We start from the raw sequence: 20,000 nt of genomic DNA, 5'->3' as shown, positions 1-20,000 counted from the left end.
ACCTTAATTCCACAAGAAAAAGGTGGAATAATAATAATAATAATAATAATAATAATAAAAAACCAGAGTCAGCATCTTAATCACTTGAGTATAAAAGGCTTTTAGGTATTAAAACAGAATACACCCATTTTTAAAAAAAAGTATGATGTCAGTTTCGATAACTGAGATTTCCTGGGAAGGCAATAGCTATTTATCTTCTTCATCTTCCAAAACCTTGGATGAAAATATAGAAAGCACCATTTAGCCCAAGACTGTCTATTCAATATTCTCTATCTTCCATTTAGCCCAATATTTTCTATCTAAGATTTCATAGAGCAGTGTTTCCCTGTGCCTGCAGGTCATAGAATGATAGCAGAATCTCCTGCATTCAAAGTATGAACTCTACCATGAAACTGTGGTCGCTGTGCACATTAGCTAAGGCCCACTTCATTCTTTACTATTGTCTTCCCTGGTCTTTTTCTAAGTACAGGTAGGAAGAAGCATAGATAAGATCATGCACAAAGCATGTGCAGTGTTCAGTATAGAGCCTGGATTACCAGTGCAATGCCAAAAACAAAATAAAACAAAACAAAAAAAAGTTACTGACAAGTGTATACACTTGTTCCTACTGAGAATATATTTTATGAAACAAGAGTGCAAGGTGCAAGGTAAAATGAAGAATACGGACATGCTCTAGAAAAATACTGTTTTGTTGAAAAATAATGTGAGATCTATTCTAATATACTCAGAAATACAAAATACTAGTAGCACCTGAAAAACTTGCTTCTAATATGCAAATGGACTTTCTCATTAACTTTCAGAGTATTAGAAAATAAGGAATGAAGTCCAATGAAATGCATAAAATGTGTTTTTGTCTGTTCTGTAATGGTGTGTATGTGTTATGTTGTTTAATTTGTTGGTTTTAATTATAAGTGATTTAATAACTTTTTAAGGGGGGGGAGAGGGAAGTTTTTGTATATATTGTATTGTATTTTATTATTGTTAGCTGCCCCGATTGACCTCAAAGGGGCGGGATATAAATAAAATTATTATTATTATTATTATTATTATTATTATTATTATTACTAAAATCAACACAAAGCTGAAGAAATGTACACTGTCCAGATTAATTGCAATTTCCCTCATAAACATTTATAGTGAGCTCAATTCTGAATTCCAGTTCTTACATATCTGAAAGCGCACCATCTACACCCTAGAGGGAAGTAAAAGCACACAAAAGGAACCACAGAGGCGGTAGAAGCCCAAAATGTCTAACAAAACAAAACAAAACAAAAACAAACCCTTAGGAGACATCCCCACTACCCACATTCCAGAAAATCACTATGGGAACTGAGGAGCCTGAGTAAACATGGAATTGCTGTGTGCCTTTCATATCATTTCCAACTTATGGCATCCCTAAGGTGAACCTGTCACAGGATTTGCTTGGCAAGATTTGTTCAGAATGAGGTTGCCTTGTCTCCTCTGAGGCTGAGAGAATATGACTTGCCCAAGTTCCTATGGATTCCCATGTCTAAGCAGGGATTTGAAACTTGATCTCCAAAAGTTGTAGTCCACTGCTCAAACCACTACACCATGCTGGCTCTCAAAGATGGAATATTGACTGTCTTTTGGGCAAAAGACTGAAAATGACAGTGAGGAATAGACTGGCCCAAATGTTGAACAAAAGCGACCCACATGTCTCCACTTAATCCACCTAATATTATTTTGTTCAATGTACAACAAGGCAGGTCTACAGGTTTGTCTGAATTCTCAAAGCACTCTGAGCAACTAGCAGACTTTAACATGACACACTTCCCTAAATTAAGCTTGGTTCAGCAGAGGATCTCATAAATATTACAAAATGTATACACACACACACCGAACATACCTATAATGTCTACTACATCAGGCCGGATGAGAGGCTCTCCCCCAGTCAGTCGGATCTTGTCCACACCTTCCTTCACAAAGAGCCTGGCAAGAGTGATGATCTCCTGGGTGCTTAAGAGTTCCGATTTGGGAGTTAGCTGAACCCCCTCCTCTGGCATGCAGTACTGACCTGAAACATACCACAAAGAGAATTACATAGGAGCCTTGGTATCCGCTGGCATTTGGTTCCAGACCCCATGAGTACAAAATCCATGTATGGTTGTCCCATTTTATATATATACAATGGCATAGTAAAGTGCTGTCCTGTATATAAAATGGCAAAATCAAGGTTTGCTTTTTTTTTAAATTTAATTTAAAAAAATATTATCAAGCCATGGGCAGTAAAATCCGTGAATGAAGAATCCGTGGATACGGAGAGCTGACTGTATAATCTTATCTCAGTTATTTGCACCTTTCTTCCAAATATTTTGTTATCAAATAAATCCAAATACAAACTTAGTTTAGCTGCATATGCAGTTACACTATGAAATGCACTATTAATTGTTCTCATGTAATTTTTTTCACTTGGCATGGTGTTGCTTCTTAGAACGTACATAGCCACCCACTATGCAAATTTTTTTCTTTAAAATGGTAATTTAGGATCCAGATGTAAATTTTCTTTCCCTCTGAAATCAGTATTGGCCCAATGGTTTTATCATTTATGTCAGCGGTGGGAATCATGTGACTGTCTAGATGCTGCCCTTCAAAGTATCATGGGGAGACAATGCAGCCTCCAAACACTTGGTAGTAACTCTAGGTGTTGCTTGACAACTCCCGGTACTCCTGCCATCACAGTCAATGGTAAGGAATGCTACAAATTTCAGTCCAGCAGTAATTTGAGGGCCACGCGATTCCTACCCAATATTTATGAGCTACCATACAGTTCTGGATGTCAGTATAATCATATTTAACAGGTACATGCCTTCTTGAAGTACACTGGTGCCTCGGGTTACGAAATTAATTCGTTCCGCCATTCCTTTCGTAACCCGAAAATTTCGTAACCCGAAAAGGCTTTTCGTTAGCACTGGAAAGCCTATAGCTGCACTTTGCAGCATTTGAATTTCGCGCCGAAATGAATTTCGTAACCCGAACAATATTTCGTAACCCGAAACAGTTTTTGCCAATCCAACTTTTTCGTATCCCGGAAATTTCGTAACCCGATCATTTCGTATCCCGAGGCACCAGTGTATACAATTATTGTTAGGATGCTATCCACACACATCAGCTTCATGAACTAACAATTGCTTAGAATAACAGCACTAGAATGACAATTTATCATAATGCCCAGTTGCCCAACATAGTTGACACCAGTGTACATTCACTTACAACTGTGCACCAAAGATCTTAAAGCAGGGTTTGGAGATAGCAGCCTTGTAGATATACTAATGCAGTAACTGGGCCTCCAAATAGGTGCAGCATGTTATAGAAGTTTCAAGTAACAGTAGGTCATCAGAACAGAGCCATGAACACGATAAATGTTATAAATAAGCTGCTTTTGGTTCCAACTTTGGGGGAAAATGCGATATAATAATAATAATAATAATAATAATAATAATAATAATAATATGAACATGCTCCTATTCGTAACAGGGACTTACATCTGAGGTTGCATTTCTCCGTCAGCGAGAACCTTAAGTAATTATGCTGGCGACCAAAGCCATCAGTCAAGAAAGCAGAGAAAGGGGCAGCATGTTCAGTCAGAAATCCTTTCCTTGTTGGATTTGTGATCTCCTGTATTACAAATAAAATTATTTTCACTTTTAAGATTAGATACATATGTTGGAAAGGGAAGGCTTGATTGTGATGTGAGGGGAGAACTGCTTGAAGCCAAGTAATTTCAGCTTTATCTAATGTTATTTGTTTGCTAGCATGCACTTTCAGCTGGGTCACTATTAAGCAAGCACTAAAGTGTGAAAGACAGAAGACTAACATAAAATATAGCTGATTATAGAGGTGACGTATTTACTAAATAAGGGGGGGGGGGTTGCATGGGTTTCTTAAACCAGAATATATATTCTTATCCTTTCCAAAATGGCAGTAGTAGATCAATGGTATCAATGTCTTGAAGGATTTTTTTGAAAAAAACAGTGAATAAGATTCAACACCCAAACTGCCCCAGACACTAACTAATGAAGTAAGGAAAAAAGCTGCAATACTAGAAGTAAATCTCACAGAACACAGTGGGACTTGCATCTGAGTAAATATGCAAAGGACACACTGTAAATTTCTTAAAATATACATTAGTAAGAAATGAGCCCAACATAAGATGTTGGATCAAATCAAAGACTTAACTAGTTCACAATTCTGTTAACATTTAGTGGCCAGCCAACAACCTATGGGAAGTCCACAGGGAAAACATCAATGTGTGTCACATAAGTAAACAATTCTTCAAATTTAAATGTTAATTTGTTTTAAGTTCATTAATTTATTTTAGCTTCCTTGAGTGCTACTATTCAGTAGAAAGCCAGGAAAGAAATATAATATTAAATATGTATATATGTACTATATGTATATATACAGTAGGCTCCGCACAAGCCTGATGAAACCTCCAGGGAGTCTTGCCCCCACATCCACTGTATTCATAATTTTTTCACTTTTGCATGAGTCATGCACCCCTAGCTCCCTTGAACCTGGACAGACAACTGTATATTCATCTATTTTTTCCCTTCTTTTCTTCCCATAACTTTGTTTTTTTTCTGTTTTTCTGGAATAGAAAACTCAGGGCTCAAAGAAATGCTTCTACAATGAGCTCCCTCAACCCCTTTAGCAGTCACCACATTGAACTGATGTCCTTTTTACACAATAGCTTCAGCTGATACGCCAACTGCGTCCCTGCCTGGACCTAGAAACAGTAGTACACACACTGTTAATCTCTCGCTAGGATTTCTGTAATGAGCTCTACATGGGGCTACCTTTGTACCAGGTTTGGAACCTTCAATTGGTTCAAAATGCTGCAGCCAGATTGATCGCTGGAACCTCAAGGGCGGACCATATAACACCCGTATTAAAATCTCTTCACTGGCGGCCAATTCGCTTCCGGGCCCAATACAAAGTGTTGGATATTACCTATAAAGCCCTACATGGCTTGGGCAACAGTTACTTGAGGGAGCGCCTCTCCCTACATAATCCGCCCGATCGCCCCGCACTCTCAGAACAACGGGGAAATTGTTGCTTGAACACCCTAAGGTGAGATTGGTAACAACTCACCAAAGAGCTTATACAATGATGGCTCTGACTCACTGGAATGCACTCGCAGAGGAGATTCGATCCAGCTGTACACTGGAAGCCTTCAAGAAGGCAGTAAAAACTCATCTCTTCCAGTTAGCATACCCTCCCGATCCAGTGTAAGAAAGTATTCCCCGACCAGATTGGATGACTACCCATAATTGATATCCTGATTATCCTAGTTGTATTGTTTTTAAAACTGAATGTTTACAATTGTTTTTATAACTGTTTTTAATATTGTATTTGACATGTGTAATAGAGTTTTATCGTATTGTATGTACACCGCTTTGATCTGGAGGAAAAGCGGTATAAAAATAAAAGCTTTATTATTATTATTATTATTATTATTATTAAAAAACATTGGCTCAAAGGACTTTTGATCTCTTTTGGTTCAGAGACAAAACCACTCTTTACTTTGCACTTATCATCTTGAAATGTAGTAGCCCTTCCTTTTTTTTTTTGTCTTCTTTTTCTTTCTTTCTGTACAAACTAGGTTATTGATATGGCAGACAGATATGGAATCAAAGGATAGCTTTTTGGTTGCTCTTTGGTTAGAAATATCTCCTGTTACCCAAACTTCTGGTTTTGTATCTACAACTTACATGTAACGCTCATGTCTCAGTTTACCTTTTCTGTGCAGTGGGTTCCTGCTAAACTAGACAAACATCAATTTAATGGGGTCATGTTATGCTGTTGTATGGGTCACAGCCTCCCATCCAAACCTTTGCTTTTTACTCTTGATCCAGATGTCTCCATTTACTGTGACTTCACGGTTCCACTTACCGTTAGCTGCCCTGACCTTTGTTCTGTCAGCCAGAATTGTATTTGACTTATTCTGCTGATCTACAGAACTGGAAATATGCTAAGAATCAGCTACCCTATCCCCTGGCTATGCTAGCCATGTTTTCCCTCCCCAAATGTGAAAAATTAGCCAAAAAATGGAAGGGAACAAGAGAGGCCAGTCAGAACTTTGCCAAAGTGTGTACGAGTCAAGAAACAAGTGCAGTATAAATATACAAAGCAGATTGAATAAATGATTTACAGTGCTTTTGTACAAATAACTCTCTACAATTTGAGACCTTGTACCTAAGTGACAGAGAGTTAAGGTTGGGGGTGAACATGTCATGATACACAACTTCTAACCACTGATTCACCTGCTCCCGAGTACAGTGCGCCCTCGCTTTACACGGGGGATCTGTTCCACTCGTTACACCTGATGATGGGTCACCACCACTATTCTACCCCCCTGCCAAGGTTAAAAAAAAATCAAACCCAAAATCATGGTGACAATATCCTCATGTCCCCTAAAGGGCATCTCCAACTTATCCTGTGCCCCATTAGCCTTCCACAGTTGCTCACCCCATCTAAATAAAAGAAAAGGAACCTTTAAAAAAGAAAGGGGAGGGAACCCTCTCTAAACGGCAAGGAAATTCATTCCCAATCCAAAGGGCATCACTATTAAGAAAGGAAACATTCCAGTTCTCAGAGAACAAAAAGCAAGATAAAGGAGAGTGAGATACTAACTAATGAATGTGGCACATATGATTTCCAGCAGCTGTGAGATTTACTTTGAAATGCTCAGAAAAACAATTAATTAAAAACAATCCCGAGTTAATCTTTACATTATCTTCTGGATTACTGGTTAATCTTTTTCTCCACTACCACAGGCTGCTTTTCTAAACATATCTAGAGAAGAAGAATCTTAAAACAGTGATCATTTAGGAATTTAAATAAAATAAAATAAAACAACCTTAGCTGGAATACAAGCAGCAGACTAAATATGCTTATTAGATGCAATTGTATGTTAACTCAAGGAAGCTGATAAACTACTGGTTTATCAAGTCTTTTTCAAATGGCTTTCTGGCACCTTTGGTAGAGACCTTTCCTAGCTCTATTATTTGAAAACTTATAGCTGGAGATGCTAATATTCTGGCCTGGCCCCTCCTTACTTATCAGACCTTCTTTCTCCTCACCTTCTCACTAGGGCCCTCCATTCTGGTAGTCAAGGTCTGCTGTCTCAGCCCAGGATTTCCTCTGCCCCATCTCAGATTCGCCCCTTTTCACTTGCTGCCCCTCACTCCTGGAACCTTCTTCTCCCACAAGCAAGAGCCATCACTTCTTTAACCAGCTTCAAAACGGAGTTGAAAACCATCCCGTTCAGAGAAGCCTTCCCAGGCATTGCATAATTGTCGCTTACTATTTGATGTTCTTTTGGTGCCTGTTTATCGAACCATTTCCTGTATTGCTATGTACTGTATATGTATTATCCTACTTGAGAGTATGTATTTTCCCTGGAAGAAGATTAACCATCCATTATGAAGCCAAGCCCTCCCTCCAGTCCATCTGCCTTGGTCCAGGCCTTGGAGGTAGAGAGGAACTGCTGGACCTCTTACCCTTTCCCTCCACCACTCCCTTCTCCTTCTGTGTCATGTCTTTTTAGATTGTAAGCCTGAGGGCAGGGAACCGTCTAATTAAAAAGATTGTATGTACAGCGCTGTGTAAATTTACAGCACTTCATAAAAAAAGGTTAGATAATAATAATAATAATAATAATAATAATAATAATCTCTAGTTTGTACCATCCAGTTTCATCAATTTGCAACTCTAAAAATGGAACAGCCACATGAAAATTTCTACACATTTATCCTACACATTGTGTAAAAATTTCTATATACTGTGTAATACTTTACACAGGTTTTCCTAATACACACATTTTTCCTTAATCTAATGCTATTTTGAACTTTTTTTGTACAATGTTTTGCACATTTCTTTCATTCTTTCAACTACATGCTTTTTGTACATGGAAGTGCATTAAAATATTCTGAAAAGTGTGATTACCAAACTATATTTTTTGCATAGATTTACAAACTACATGTGTGGTATGTACTTCTTAAACTCCATAATGTATCTACATCCTTGTTACTGTGCAGTACCCAGCAATGAACACAGTGCCCTAAATGAGATTACAGCTGAATAAAAAGGAACTATTCTTCCTTACGACTTGGAGGCTATGGTTCTATTTGTTGTTGTTGTTTTTGTTGTGTGCCTTCAAGTTGCTTGACTAACAGTGAACCTATCACAGGGTTTTCTGGAGCGAAGAGTGTGTGTGACTCGCCCAAGATCACCCAGTGGGTTTCCATAGTTGAGCAGGGAATCAAACCTCAATCTCCAGAGTCACAGTTCAGCACTTAAATGACTACACCACACTAGCCCGCATTGTTGTTGTTGCGTGCCTTAAAGTTATTTCTGACTTACGCCAATTCTAAGGCAAACCTATCAAGGAGTTTTCTTGGCAAGATTTGTTCAGAAGAAGTTTGCCATTGCCTTCCCCCAAGGATAAGAGAGTGTGATTTGCCCAAGGAACCCAGTTGGTTCCATGGCTGAGCAGGAAGCTTAAAATCACATTAGCCTTAATTTGTGGCTGCACAACACTGATCTGATTATGGGGCAGTACAGACCATCCAAATGTGCCGTGCTCTCGGTGATACTAGGGTTAGGGAGCGTGCACCAACCGTATGCTCCCTAACCCTAGTACGTGTGGGATCTGCCATGATTGTGCGGCACCACCCATACATCACACACGTCGGTAACGTCACAGCTGCACAGCGTCCAAATGGTGCTGTGCAGTTGCAATGTCACCACAGTGTCCTATGGCACTTTGTTGCGTTGCAGCTGCGCAGCAAACAGGAGCTGCTTCTAACCGCTCCTTTTTTTTTGCTGTGCAGTGGTTGCTGCAGTAACGCTGCACAGCAAAGAGAGGCGGCTCCAGACTGCCTTTTGCAGGCGGGGTGTACCGGGCCTATGACAGTTCATTTAGGCTGCATCTGCACAGCACAAACAATCCAGTTTAACACAGCTTTAATTATCATGGTTCAATACTATGGAATTCTTGGAATTTTTGTTTTGTGAGACATTAAGTCTTCTCTGTCGGAGAGGTCTGGTGCCACAACAAACTGCAATTCCCAGAATTTTATAGCATTGATCCATGACAGTTAAAGTGGTGTCAAAATAGATTATTTATGCCATGCTGATGCTGCTATTATATTCCACTTTTAAACTTGCCAACTTCCCACTCCATATTTGTTTTTTGCCTTTTTTTTTGCCTGAGGAGAATTCTTGCATTTGAATTCAAGCACAAAAGGGTTGTTTTCTCACAAGGATCCCACTATTTTAATCTCATTGATCTTAATGTTGATGGGTCCTCCTAATAATGGTGGATTGAACCAGTGGTTCCCAAACTTTATTCTTTCAAGTGCTTTCTATTTCCACTCCCAGTATCCCAGCCAGCTTGGTCAACAGTCAGAAATTTTGGGAGGAGACATTCAATTATTATTATTATTATTATTATTATTATTATTATTAAGCTTTATTTTTATAGTCCTTTAAATTTACACAGCGCTATATATACGATCTTTGCCCTTCCCTCCCTCTGGATGTTGGTGGATGGAGGGGATGCTCTTCTTTCAGGCAAGGCCTGATGGAGCTGGGTTGCCCTTCTCCCTCTCAGGAAACAAAACACCAGGAGGACCAAAGTCTGGGAATCACTCGATTAAACTGAAGACAATGGATTCCCTTATCCATTAATCTATCTTCTGCAATTGGAAGATGTCAGTAATGCATGCTGCTAGGAAGGATCTACTTAGGGGAATTTTAATTAGCTCAAATATAGCCGAGAGGTGGCCCTAACAACACCACGTGCCGGAATCGGGTCCCGATAGTGTATACCAGAGGTCGCCAGCCAGCCCCAAGAGAAAGAGACGCTGATACCAACTAGTTTCAATTAAAAGAGTAACGTTTATTACAGCACAGGGAAAACCACACAGCAAAAGGGGGACACACACACACTCAATGCTACAGCAGGGGATGGGTAAGTTTGGGAGATAGGTCTGAGAAAGAGAGACATCACTAGGGAATACTACCTTAGAAGTCTTCTCCGGGAAGTCTGATGAAGCTTGGATGGACAGTGGATCACAGCCACAGGAGTGGGGGAAGAGGGCCACGGGAGTTAAGAGCAGAGTTCAAACTGGTGTGGACCAGTTTGCAACACTAGCACTAGCACAAGCTCAGTTCAGCTCGGCACAAAGAGGGTCCAGAAACCTGGGGGTTTTTATAGTCTGAAATGTATCTGGAGGCTATGGGACTTGCTAGGCAAAGGTGTTGATTGCTTGGGCTTTGTTAAGCTAGAGCAAGCAATGTGTTGCACAATGCAATTAGGTCTGAACACAATTCGGAGGGGCATCCGACTTGATTACTAAGTCATTAAGCTGATCACTGGCTCATCAGGTAAGAAGCCAAGTCTATTGTCTTATTTGGGCAAGTAGTGGCGATTCTGGTTTGGCGACTCCCAAACTTCCTATGGAAAATTTCCAGTTCCATCTCTTTCTAGGGTTCTGCCTTTGCAAGGTGAGCTACCTATGTGGTCTCCTCGCCTTTGGGTCATAGCACATACTACATGTACCCAAAATTTTATTAAAACCAAACTTGATAACAATGCCATGAATTTGCTGGGGAATCCCATGTTGTATGGAAGTGGTCTCTCAGGAGATGTTAGGGCAGTTGAAGTCTCCTTACTCCTAAATTTGCATCCTTGAAAGTAACATCCACCTCCACAAAACAGTAGTTTGACATTAATAATAATAATAACAATAATAATAATAATTTGTTTTATTTATATACCGCTATTCCAAAGATCATAGCGGTGAACAGCAAGTAAGCTAATTAGCAAGTAAGCTAATTTGCCCCCAACAGTCTGGGTACTCATTTTAGCGACCTCGGAAGGATGCAAGCCTGAGTCGAGCTTGGGCCCTTTTGCTGGTCTTGGAACTCGCAACCTTGTGGTTTTGAGTGAATGGCTGCAGTACAGGCATTTAACCACTGCGCCACCAGGGCTCCTAATACTGTAGTGTTATTTCTACCTTCATTTTTACTCAGGAGCAGAAATAAATGTTATAATGTAGTTTTAATTAACTGCATTCATACTCCACTTTTCTTCTAAAGAGCTCAAGCCAATGTGTTCACAATTCTCCATCCCATTTTATTCTCAAAACAATCCTGTGCTATTGGTTAGGTTTAGAGTGTTTGACTGATCCAAACCAGCTCAGTAAGTTCCATGGTCAAATAGAATTTGAACGCAGGGCTCCAAATTCTATTGCACTTATTTTATTTGGACAAGTCATATCCTTCAGTTGCTACATTCATCCACCTACAGTATCCCCCCAACTACCTTTCAAATCATATTCACCTTCATTTATTTAATTTCCAAGCTTTGTGCCAAAAATGTCACTCAAGACAACTCCTCCTGTACCAATTGCTGAAGCTCAGCTTTATTTCCCCTCGTCTGCATGACAGTGTAAAAGGGGTCAATGGCTGGAATCTCAGCACAACAAGTCAGCCATCTAGCATAACCGACGGTTGCACAGAGAAAGGATCCCAGTAAATGAGTTCAAGTAAAACATACACTCTATGAATGGTAACCTATGAAACTTAAATGTTAATATTCCATGTCATTTAAGAACTACAGTGCAATATTCTCTTCAAATTGCAACTATCTGTTCTTGCGATGACCTCTCTACATTTTTGGCCTTCTAGATTTCCTTACCATTTTTATTTTGGAGGAAATCCTGGCTGGCTGGCTGGTGTATTTGTTAGGATGTCAAGCATTCAGTTCAGGGATTAAACACTGCACTACATACAACTCTGGTTGTAGATCCCTACTGTAATTTTGGTATTCTGAACTCTCAGCAATACTTGGAGAGATCCTAGCAGCACTTGGAGAGAACTGATAACATCCTGTAAACAACTCTATTTCACTAGAAGCACACCTGCCCTATGGCAGAAGCCCTGGTATTAATACCCAGTTTCAGAGAGATGTCCATCATTAGGTTTGTCTTGTAGATTTATCAAGAGGTAAAGGCTACATCGATAGCCAGCGTAATGTAGTGATTTGAGACCTGGGCTGTAATTCTGGAGGAGAGGGTTCAAACCTTTGCTTTGTCATGGAAACCCTCTGGATGACCTTGTGCAAGTGACACTCTCTCAACCTCAGAACACCTGAGACAAAGATAAACCCCCCCTGAACAAAACTTGTCAAATAAACACTGTGATAGCTTTGCCTTTAGAGTTGCCATGGGTCTGAAATCGTTTGAAGGAACACAAGAAAAAGGTTGCAGCATATCAAAGGAATGGAAGTGGCAGACGCTGGAGCCTGATCCTTTGATTGCCTGCGTATTTTAACCAATTCTATCTCATATTATTACATATTGTTTTATACATGTTTTGTAGATTGTACGCCATTGGCAGGTTTCATTTTTATTGATTTGATCATTTGTATGTACAGTGCTGTGTACATTTACAGCGCTATAAAAATAAACTATTAATAATAATAATAGCCTACTAGTTTTATAGTGATGGTAGTGTTTCTTCATTCTGCCATTGTGACAGTTAGGAGACCTACTTGCTTTTATCACGTAATTTGATCTTGTATAGATTTTTAGGCTGCAGAGATACTGTGGTTTATTGCCTAAAGTCCCAGTTCTAGGAGAAAAAGTGTAACATAAATTAAATAAACATGAAAACATTATGCAAAGCTAGAAAAATGCTGCTCATTGCGACTGGTGGAGAAACAGCCTGCATAATACAAGCTCTGGAGTTCCCTAAATAGAAGCTAAGTACCAAGGGCCTCTATTTGGGGAACACCACTGATACCATTTGTGATCACCACTGATTCCAACCTGCTCCCAACTCTAGAAGCAGGGAGCCTTCTTGCTTCTTTGCTTTGCCACAGCCCCACACTAGCACTGGGCTCTTTATATGTAGGTGTGAAGATGCACATTTTCTAAGCTAAGACAGACTATCCCAGCTTACTTTTGCTGTGTTTTTTTTTTCTTGGAGCACGGCATTGTTTCAGTTTCCATCTACTACTGTATATAAATGCCCCACCTTCAAAGTGGCTGGAAGCCTCTTTATTTTGCCTGTATGTTTCACCCCCAAGTGTCAAAAGTAATACAAGATCCCTTTGCAAAATATATTTCAGTATAAGTTTTAATGCAAGTCCATGCAAGCTTATGCTGAAATAAAATTATTAGTCTTTTAGGTGTCACAAAATTCTTTTTAGGCACTTTGTTTACTTCATTTTGTCTATAAAAGTTAGTGACAAACATCTTGAACTCTGCCAGATCTGACCTCTTGCAAAGACTAATGGGGGGGGGGGGGAAGTATTTTCCTGATCAAACTAGGATCACATTGGGAAATCCTCTTGTGTGAAGGTTCACATTACATTGGGCAAAATCTGTCAAGAATTAATCTTCCATTAGCAAGCAGGAGCCAAAGCCCAAATCAGTAGATGTTTGAAACTATGCCAAGACCTGTTTATTACTAGTCCAGATTTGGCAAACATTAGCTTGGGGGAAACACATTTCTTAGAATCTCCCTAGCTATGCTAGCTGGGCGAGTCAGGGCATCACAGTTAAAAAATGATTCTTTGAAGTTCTTAACTACATTGTGATTTTATGTGCCCCCCCCCCCCAATCTCATCTGTATTTGTATATTTCACCAAAAATGCATGCACAAGAACATACTGGATCCCTGACAGGGCATAAACCTCCATCAGTTTTAACTGATGGTCTGGTCAAAGGATCCCTGGGCACACACGGGGAGCCAGAGGGGTCCTTGGTGCAGCTCTGCAACCTGATTGACTGTGGAAGTGCACCCAGGCACTGTCCAGCTGTCCACATTCTCTGTGTGGGCAAGAGCTGCCAGGCAGCCCCACAACAGGTTACCAGTAGTAGTCAGGCACCCTTGTGCCTGAAGGTATAAATACAGTGGACCCTTGTTATACGCTGGGGTTTGGTTCCAAGACCTCCCGAGTATAACAAAATCCGTGTATGCTCAAGTCCCATTGAATATAATGACATAGCAAAATGGTGTCCCTTATAAAAACTGGAAAATCAAGGTTTGCTAACTGAAATTTATACTTTTTTTAACATTTTCAAACCATGTATGTTTGAATCCGTGTATAAAAAATCCGTGTATAAGAAGGGTTGACTTTACTACACAAAAAAGTAAGAGACACTTCCTTGCACAACACCCAATTAAGTACTTATGCAGGAGTAACTGGGGGTATGTCAGCATAAGTCATCAACAGGATTCTGGCCTGTGTATATATTATAGAAATGGAAAGGACATTGAATAGCCCCTTCTCTTTTCTCTCAGACTTCAAATTTTGTTAGTTGAAGTATCAACAACTCTTATTCCTTCTTTACATGTGAACTGAATTTACAGTTTGGAGTCTAACAAGCAACAGATTCTTAGAGCAAGTTAGAATGACTCAGCTATCTGTGGAAGAGATAACCTAGTCCTTCCCAAATTGCTGCAATGATATTATTTCACAAACCTTACCCTCACTGCCTTGCACACAGTGCACTCTAATTAATGCTTCAGTGGCAGTTCTCTGAAAACATTAAAAGCTATGCAAGAGTAGCCTTGTCCTAATGCTATTTGTCAAAAGCAGAAGGACTATCCTACTTCCAAACTGAAATTTGCTTACAGCAGCAAGATTAATTATAGCGGGAAGTTGGAAAATGAAAATAAATGTGGAACTGGAGGACTGGTATAAAGAAGCCTGGCAAATAGTGATTAATGATAATTTAACATGTAAATTTAAAGTGAAGAAAGGATTATGGAAAAGAAATGATTTTGATGAAATATGGAAAAAATAATTGAAAAAGTATTAAGAAAAGATAATGGAAAATTACCTTCACAAGTTGAATTAAAATTTTGGTTGGAGTATATGGGTGGGAATGGCTCTGGGGAAGGGGTGTTAAAGCATATATTTGTATGAAGAAAAGTGTAATTATTTGTATTGTAAAATTTAAAAATATTAATAAAAAACCAACAAACTGAAATACAAGGAGAAAATCAAGAAGTTGATCTGTATCAACATTATCTAAAACATTACAGTTAATAAAAATTACTACTATATATTAAATTCGCAGTGACAAACTTTATGTTCAATATGTGGAGATAAAGACATCTTCAAGAATAAATATACATTTAAACAGTATAATAAATTAGCAAGCATGGTTTATGCTCTCCAAATCAAACACGCTATTAAAAAAGTCAGCTTTGTACAAAGTCCACCTCAGTATGTATGTGTGTGCGCATATATGAAACATACAGTAGTCCCTCGGGTTACGAAATTAATTCGTTCCGCGGCTCCGTTCGTAACCCGAGTAATTTCGCAACCCGAAAAGGCTTTTTTTAGCGCTGGAAAGCCGCTAGCCGCGCTTTGCGGTTTGAATTTCGCGCCGAAAAAAATTCGTAACCCGAAAAAAACATCGTATCCCAGAACAGTTTTTTCCAATGTAACTTTTTCGTATCCCGGAAATTTCGTAACGCGATCAATTCGTATCCCGGGGTACCACTGTACACCACAAAACACAATGTATCTGATTAAACCTTGTAGTGTAGCTTCTTACACGGGCAAGTTACATGAATAATTAATATACATTATTCACAATACATTCAGTGAAACGAAGGCCCGGGACAGACCGCCGCAAAAGAGCAGCCGGCTGCAGTTTGGCAGCTGTGGCGTCCCTCCGGAGTAAAAAGAACCCAGAAAAAGCAGGTTCAAGTGCGCCAATGGCGCACTCGTGACGTAAGCGATGCACAGCTACGTATATATGCTGCACGTCGCTTACGTGAAAATGGTGGCACCTGTGTACATGGGATGTTGTCATTAGTCTGCTGCCACTCCATGCTAGGGTTAGGCACTGTGCGGTTGGTGCGCAGTCCCTAATCCTAGAATCGGCGGCGGCACGGCACTTTGGGACTGTCTGTCCCACGTCTATGGCCCAAAACACACTGTAGAAATAATCCAGTTTGAGATTGATTTAACTGCCCTGACTCAGTGCTAGGGAATTCTAGGAACTGTAGTTTCGTGAGACATTTAGCCTTCTCTGTCAGAGAGCCCTGGTGCCACAATAAACTACAATTTCAAAGATTCCCTACCACTTAACCAGGGCAGTTAAAGCAGCCTCAAACTGAATTATTTCTGCAGTGTGTTTTGGACCTAAGAAACAGTATCAAAGAACCTTTCAGATTGATAGGTATTTATATGATCTTAGTTTGCTTTTCGGAATTCATATTTGGTAACTCTTAGTCTCAGTATATATGGAAGTTTTTTTTCAAATTGGTACAAGATGGATGGCTATAATAGCTACTGTACATTATACATAACACTCTCATGCAAGACATGCATGCTGAAGGTGCAGTGAATACATAAAGCTTTTAAGACTTTTAGTCATAATGAATTTACTTGTTTTTAAAATAAAGTTTAATTTTGGCAGTGCTATCACAAGCCAGTCAAAACTGGACAAAACAATGTTTTTCTTGGGAGATGTTACTGGACTTAGGGAACAGTATCATGGCAGAATTCCTCTGTCACTTTACTTTTCTACTCAGAAGTAGCTCCCACTACATTCGTATTATCAGAAAGCGGCCATAGGATTACAGCCACAGTTTATTTGTTTCACAGTGTAGTCTGAACAATTTGAGGATACAAATGTTTTAGTATAAGTAATTTGCATACACCTGTATCTTGTGCTCTTTTCTGAATTTCAATCCACACAGACTGGGAGCTTAAGACCATTGGAAATGCAGGTAGCACAATTTCTGCATTAAATGCTTAGTAGGTAAGAGACACAAAATAGCATGTAATCACTTGTCTTGAATAATCCTCCAATTCTTTTTTCTCATCTTTACAAGCAATGTAGATCACCATTACTAATCCAAGTGGGGACTGATCTGTAGTTGTCCCCAAACCTATTCTAAATGCTGGAGTTTAGCCTCTCTAGCAGAATAAAGGAAAGGCGCTGAGCATGTACAGATTACATTTCCCTCAAAAGGAAGTGTCAAGTCTGTTAGATTAGGGAGTAACATGTCCATGTCAGAAAACAGGTCTTCTAGATTCACTGCCAAACTACTTTTTTGTATACGTATAAAAATGATCAATTCTGTGGGAAGCCAGGGATGATTTTACCTCTGGGACATACAATGACAATGTTCAGCCTGGAGCTATGCATGATCACTCAGAATTCAATGTGGTTTACTTCCACATAAGTGTGAAAAAGAAACCTGATCCATACATACCTGGAAACTTGGGGGGGGGGGGGATCTACTAAATTTTTTGTTGTTCCTGAACCTATTCTAGCTGCTAAGGCTTGGCATCTCAATACCTGTTGTTATTTTTTTTAAATAAAAATATATCCCACAGATTTCAGGGGGGCTTACTCCCAAGTGTGAACAAAAAATCCTGGAAAGGGAGAGGGGGAATCAGAAGAGACCGCAAGGGCCATCCATTCCAACCCCATTCTGCCATGCAGGAAATCTAAATCAAAGCATCCCCGACAGATGGCCATCCAGCCTCTGCTTAAAGACCTCTTATTCTAAATGCCAAGGCTTGTCTTACTTCTTATTCTAAATGCCAAGGCTTGTCTTACTTCTTATTCTAAATGCCAAGGCTTGTCTTCTCAATTACCATAGAATTCAAAGGGCTTTACTCCCAACAAAGTGTGATCCAGGAAACCTGATTCACACATAATTTAAATGGTGGGGGGGGGGGGGAGATCCTACTAAATCTTTAGTACTCTCCAGGCCAGCTCTCAATACCAAGGCTTGTTTTCCCAATTACTTGGGTCACAGATTTCAGAAAACCTTACTCCCAAGAAAATATTTAATACCTGGAAGTAGAGGTGAGGCAGAATCCCACTAAGTCTTTCGTTGCCTGTACCTTGGCAAGTCATACTCTCTCAGCCTCAGGGGAAGGCATGGCAAACCACTTCTGAACAAATCTTGCCAAGAAAACCCTACAATAGGTTTGCCTTAGAATCGCCGTATGTGGGAAATGACTTGAAAGCATACAACAACTACAACAAGCCCTTTTTAAATGCCAAGGCTTGGCTTCTCAACTACCTGGGTTGTTGTTGTTGTTGTTGTTTATTCCCACAGATTTCAGAGGGTTGTACTGTACTCCCAAGGAAGTGTACAATGCCTGGAAATGGAGGCAGGGGAGGAATCCCTCTCTGTGTTCATCATTCGTCTCCAGGCTGGCTCTAAATGCAAGGTTACCTGGCATTTCCTTCAAAGGGGGAACCCAAGGAGAGTGCCATGGGGCCAATGGCCACTAGCCCTCAGTCTGTCATCCCCCAAAGAGCAGCACCCAAAATCTTCCATCCAGTCTCCCCCCAAAAAAACCTGTTGTCCTTCTCATTGACGAGGAGGACCAGGCACCGCAAAACCAAAGACAAGTTAAAAGCACTCCTATAAATACTGTATGTGTATGTTTCTGTGTGTGTGTGTGTGTATATATACAGTATATATATATGCTTCTCAGTCATGCTCAAAAGGGAGGACATTTTGGCATTTTGGACAGAAAGTTGAAATGTAGGCCTGGTCAGCCTGAGGGGGAGGTGCTGCAAAACAATGTAGGACATTCAGGGGAAATGTAGGGCATGACCCAAGGCAAGCTAGACACACTCCTATAAATCTGTGTATTTATGCTTCTTAGTCATGCTCGAAATAGAGGACATTATATAGGACCTGCCCTGGAAAAGGAGGACGCCTGGTCACCCTGAGGAGAAGGCACTGGGAAATGGAGGACGTTCAGGAAGAATGGAGGACATGACCAAAGACAAGCTAAAAACACTCCTATAAATCTATATATTTATGCTTCTTAGTCATGCGCAAAAGAGAGGACGTTTTAGAACTTGGGACAGAAAGAGACTGAAATGTAGGACGTGCCCTGGAAAAGGAGGACCAAGTCTGGTCACCCTCCTCCTCTTCCTCCTCCTCCTCACCTGAGCGGCGGGGACTTCTGGGGCTTTGGGCTGCTGCCTCACCACCGAGGCCCCTGAGCGGCAGCCTCTGCCCGGCTGGGCTGGAAAGGCCCTGCGCAGGAGCAAGGGCCAGGGACGAAGGCCCCAGCGAGCGCCGCCCATGGCTGCCATGGCCCCTCTGCCGCCACTCTCGGGCCTCGACTGCACTAGTGGAGATGAAGCGTCGAGCGAGCAGCTCAGAGTCAGGAGCCGGGAGCGGAGGGAGGGGCCAGCGCCGACCAATCGCGTTCGAGGGCCTCCTCGCTTGGCATGCTGGGACATGTAGTCCGCCATTAAAGCCTCCTCCCTCCCTCCCCTCAGCCTGACCCGCCATTTTGGGTTCGCCTTTGGGTCCCAGAGTTAGGCCTCTGCAGAAATAATCCACTTTGAGACCGCTTTAAATGCCCTGGGGAATCCTGGGAAGTGTAGTTTGTGGTGGCACCACTAGAGCGCTCTCTCCCTCTCTCTCTCTATCTCTCTCACACACACACACACAAAACAAAAATTCACACATTGGTTTTAGGTTATTATTAATAATAATAGAATTACAATAATAAAAACAATAATAAAATAGATTTTTGTGGGTCTGTTGTTGTCGTTGTTTTTTCCGGGCGATGCAGCCATGTTCTAGAACAGTGGTTCCCAACCTGTGGGTCGGACCCCTTTGGGGGTCAAATGATCCTTTCATGGGGGTCGCCTGAGAGCATTAGAAAACACCTATTTAATTACAGTTAATGAAGCAGCAATGAAAATAATTTCATGGGTTTGGGTCACCACAACATGAGGAACTGTATTAAAGGGTCGCGGCATTAGGAAGGTTGGGAACCACTGTTCTAGAAGAAGAGTTTATTATTATCCGCCCGACGTTTCGCCAGCGGACGCATGATGCGTGGCTCCTTTGTGGTGAGGGCATGTGGCCGCCCTGCTTCAAGGAGGAAGGTCAAAGGCGGGCTTGCTGCTGAAACATAAAGAAACAAAGTTAATAACCACAGAGGATCT

General features: G+C 40.6%; 1 protein-coding gene across 1 annotated transcript in view; it reads right to left on the bottom strand.

Moving 5' to 3' along the window:
• MOCS1 (molybdenum cofactor synthesis 1) overlaps window positions 1-19,189 on the bottom strand; it is a 48,204-nt gene extending 29,015 nt beyond the window's left edge. Inside the window, 3 exon segments of the mRNA XM_042461058.1 lie at window positions 1,868-2,035; window positions 3,504-3,636; window positions 18,984-19,189. Of these exon segments, the coding sequence (XP_042316992.1) occupies window positions 1,868-2,035; window positions 3,504-3,636; window positions 18,984-19,133 (451 nt within the window). The 5' untranslated portion in view covers window positions 19,134-19,189.
• Between the last annotated feature and the right edge of the window lie 811 nt (window positions 19,190-20,000).

The sequence above is a fragment of the Sceloporus undulatus genome, chromosome 1, assembly GCF_019175285.1.
Source record: "Sceloporus undulatus isolate JIND9_A2432 ecotype Alabama chromosome 1, SceUnd_v1.1, whole genome shotgun sequence".
Lineage (NCBI taxonomy): Eukaryota > Metazoa > Chordata > Lepidosauria > Squamata > Phrynosomatidae > Sceloporus > Sceloporus undulatus.
The sequence above is the reverse complement of the archived record's forward strand: the minus strand, read 5'-3'. Positions and strand labels throughout refer to the sequence as shown.